The sequence below is a fragment of the Zingiber officinale genome, chromosome 5A (assembly GCF_018446385.1).
Source record: "Zingiber officinale cultivar Zhangliang chromosome 5A, Zo_v1.1, whole genome shotgun sequence".
Lineage (NCBI taxonomy): Eukaryota > Viridiplantae > Streptophyta > Magnoliopsida > Zingiberales > Zingiberaceae > Zingiber > Zingiber officinale.
Window position 1 is genome coordinate 6,585,816 of NC_055994.1, and position 3,499 is coordinate 6,589,314.

Consider the following 3,499-nt stretch of genomic DNA (forward strand, 5'->3'; position numbering starts at 1 on the left):
TTTTGGATGAAGTGGATCAAATGATATGTAATGATCATCCCAAAACCTAATTTTTTTAAGAATATATAGAACTTGCAAATTACCAGCACTATTTGTTTCACAATTGATATTCTTTAAAAAATACATTATCAAAAAAAAGCATAGATCAACAACGCGCATGCATATAGACAAACCTCAAGTAAATACAATTTATTCGATAACTAAGAATAACTATATTTTGGATTTTTAATTTTATTTGTAAACCAAATAGTCTATCATTAATAATTAAATAAAATTTAATAAATTTATTTCAATCTAGTTAACAAGTTAAAGTAGAAGGGAAGCCTTAACGCAACAATAAAGTTGACCTTGAGGTCATGGGTTCAAGTTGCGAAAATAATCTCTTGCAAAATATAAGGTAAGGTTATATATAATAGACCCAATACGATTCTAGATCTTATGTACATCCTTTACAGGAGTGGCCTCTAGTAGTTGAGATATAAGGCCTATTATTGCATGACTAGGATTAAACAATTCATATTGATTCTTGTTTAGTTTCTTTTAGGATTTCTCATGTTCACCTTACTATTATTGATTATCAACAAAACTTAATTGTACTTTATCATGCACAATTAGTCATCCTCATAGCTCTTGGACAGTTTCTTGATGAGGCACCGGTTCTAAGAGAAGGCAATGGTCGAAAGTGGCCAAGGGAACCCCTAGCTTTACCTCGTGAAATGCTAAATGTACATCCCTTTACCTTTGCAATAAACAACCTTCAAATTAGTCATGATTTTCCATGAGATGGCAAAGATGCAATGCTACGTTCAGATTCCTTACTCTATTTCATAGACAAACGATCAAAGTCTTAGCAGATAATAAAAATTTCTTTTGTAACCAAAACAAGAAGGAACTAAAAAATATTTTTTTGAGTTGTAAATTAAACGAAGCAGCAGAGAGATCAAGAAGAGACATCGAGTCTCGGTTCGAAGCAAAAGCTGAAGCAGAGGTCGCAGAAGACTGAGGCTCCCTGTTTGAAGCAGAAGAGCGACCTCTTAGTGTAGGGGTGGCTCACCCATTTCCACACCTTCTGCTTCATGTCGAAGGTCAGTAGCTCCGGACACATTGGGGAGTGCATGAAGAGTAAGTCCCCGGCGCCGCAGGAGTTTAAACAATATCCACCTAACTTCTTGTACATGGAGATCGGCATTTGAGCCACCTCCCGCCATTTCTTATCCTCAAGTTCTAAAATCACCGCTCCCTCGTGCGGCCAGTCCCAGTTGAGCAATGCGACCATGACCAATTTGTTCGACAGGTTGATCAATCCAGCACAGGCACAAGGGAATGGCATAGGAATCAGAGGGTAAATGCTAGAGGGCGGCTTGATGAGGTCGAACGCCATTAAGTTGGGGGTCAGAAACGGATGGTAGATGAATTGGTAGAGAACGCCGTCGCATATGACGGCCTGGTGTTCGAATTTCCAGAGGTCGAAGTCTTGGGCGTAGTGAGTGGCCCACGATTTCGTCGTCGATTGGTAGATGTGGACCGATAAGTGCCATTGCAATTGCTGGGTGCGGCTGCACTTGGCGACGACCACGGTGTAGCCGCGCGTTCTGCGGTCGAACGACAAGGCCATCGTTCTGAAGGAGTCAGAGCAGCCGGGGACTTGAAGCAGCTTCCAGTCTCTCTTGATGGGATTGCCGACCAATAAGTGGTTCCTGCCACTGTGGTTCATTAAGCAGACCAGGCCGCAGGAGGAGGACACGTACTGGATGTCTGAGTGGAGGAAGTCGTCGAAGTTGGACCACCGGAGGAAGCAAGGGTCGTATACGCGGCCCGAAAAGCCGCCGGCGTCGTTAAAGAAGCGCCTGAAGAACAACGGCTTCTGTGGCGCCATCATCGGCCACGACAACGGGGGGCTGGAGTGAACCACCTTGTACCACCGTTTGGATACGATGCCCAATTTGATGATGTTGGCGGTGGGCAAAAAGGAGAGCACCTTCTGCAGGAGTTCGTCCGGTAGAAATAGAATGGTGTCTTCTTCTTCCTCCTCCTCCTCCTCGCCGTCACTATGTCTAGTGATCGTCCAGATCCAATAGGAGTGAACCACCTCGTACCACCGTTTGCACGTGATGCCCAATTTGATGATGTTGGCGGTGGGCAAAAAGGAGAGCACCTTCTGCAGGAGTTCGTCCGGTAGATATAGAATGGCGTCTTCTTCTTCTTCTTCTTCTTCTTCTTCTTCTTCTTCTTCTTCTTCCTCCTCCTCCTCCTCCTCCTCCTCCTCCTCCTCGCCGTCACTATCTCTAGGGATCGTCCAGATCCAATAGGAGTGAACTACCTCGTACCACCGTTTGCATACGATGCCCAATTTGATAATGTTGGCGGTGGGCAAAAAGGAGAGCACCTTCTGCAGGAGTTCGTCCGGTAGAATGGCATCCCACTTCAACAATGTTCCCTTGTCTTCTTCTTTTTCCTTCTCCTCCACGCCGTCATTGTCTCGAGACATCGTCCTGATCTCTGCCACAATCACAAACCCCTAAACCTCGACTTCTAAACTAAGCCTTGAGAACTTTGGATATGCTATTTCTTTATTTAGATTAATATATAAGGTTAGGACATGATTCTCCTTTTATAATAAAAAAAATAATATATAATTAATATAGGAAAACAGAAAAGATCAATATAAGATATTTTTTAAAACCTTAATTATTTTTTAATTAGTATCTTTTGGTCGAGGAAAATAAATAGTTAACTAAGTCATCAAATTCTTTAATCTATTTAAAATTTTATAAAAGGTATTCTATTTTTTAAAAAGAAACGGTCATATTTAAGGATTTTATAAGAAAAAGTTTTTATTTTATAAAGAATTGGTCGCATTATTAAATTACAAAAAAAAACTATTAGTATGATATATAATAGACAAATTTTTTATTAATACTAGTGTGAATGTGTCATCGAGCACACGCGTTGCATGTGTAATATAATAATATATAAATTATTTAGATATTTAAAAATCTGAATTATTTGGATTTTCTAGTATCACCTTTATAAACCAAGAATTAATTATTTGGGTATGATTCATCAAACTCATGCAATAGTGACGCTAGAGAATCCTAACAACAAAATACTGTAACGGACTTCCCTATGTAAAAAATTATTTTAATTTAATATTATACTTAGTAAAAAAAACTAAGAAAAGTATATTTTTTAACATCGTCGGCCTAAAATATTTATAGAAGTTTCTTTGATCATAGTGTTGTCAATTCTAAGATATGGGAAAGAGATCTATATTTTTTTATATAAAACAATCATAGAAAATTAATGATAGAAAAATTTATAATAATACGTTGTAGTTGAGTCTCGAACTCTATATCACTGATTATTTCGCTTGTGAAATTACTAATAAATCTTGAAATTATTTTTAGTGTAAATAGAAAAAAGGACATTAACGTAAATATATTTTAGGTTTCACCAAAGTTAGTTAGTAAAGGAGGAAGATTTTTAATAAAATAGTAAG

The 3,499-nt window shown here is 38.4% G+C and overlaps 1 protein-coding gene across 1 annotated transcript; it reads right to left on the reverse strand.

The window, feature by feature from the left end:
* Positions 1-940: 940 nt before the first annotated feature.
* LOC121979386 (F-box/kelch-repeat protein At3g61590-like) lies at positions 941-2,488 on the reverse strand. Its single transcript, XM_042531381.1, has 2 exons — positions 2,321-2,488; positions 941-2,158 (listed from the first exon to the last, which is right to left on the reverse strand). The coding sequence occupies exons 1-2, from the start codon at positions 2,486-2,488 to the stop codon at positions 941-943; spliced, it is 1,386 nt and encodes a 461-aa protein (XP_042387315.1).
* Positions 2,489-3,499: the final 1,011 nt, after the last annotated feature.

Coding starts and splice junctions, on each gene's coding strand:
- LOC121979386 (XM_042531381.1), bottom strand. CDS start 2,488: ATGTCTCGAGACAATGACGGCGTGGAGGAGAAGGAAAAAGAAGAAGAC. Junction 2,159..2,320: donor TATGCAAACGGTGGTACGAG/GTAGTTCACTCC, acceptor GAACTCCTGCAG/AAGGTGCTCTCCTTTTTGCC.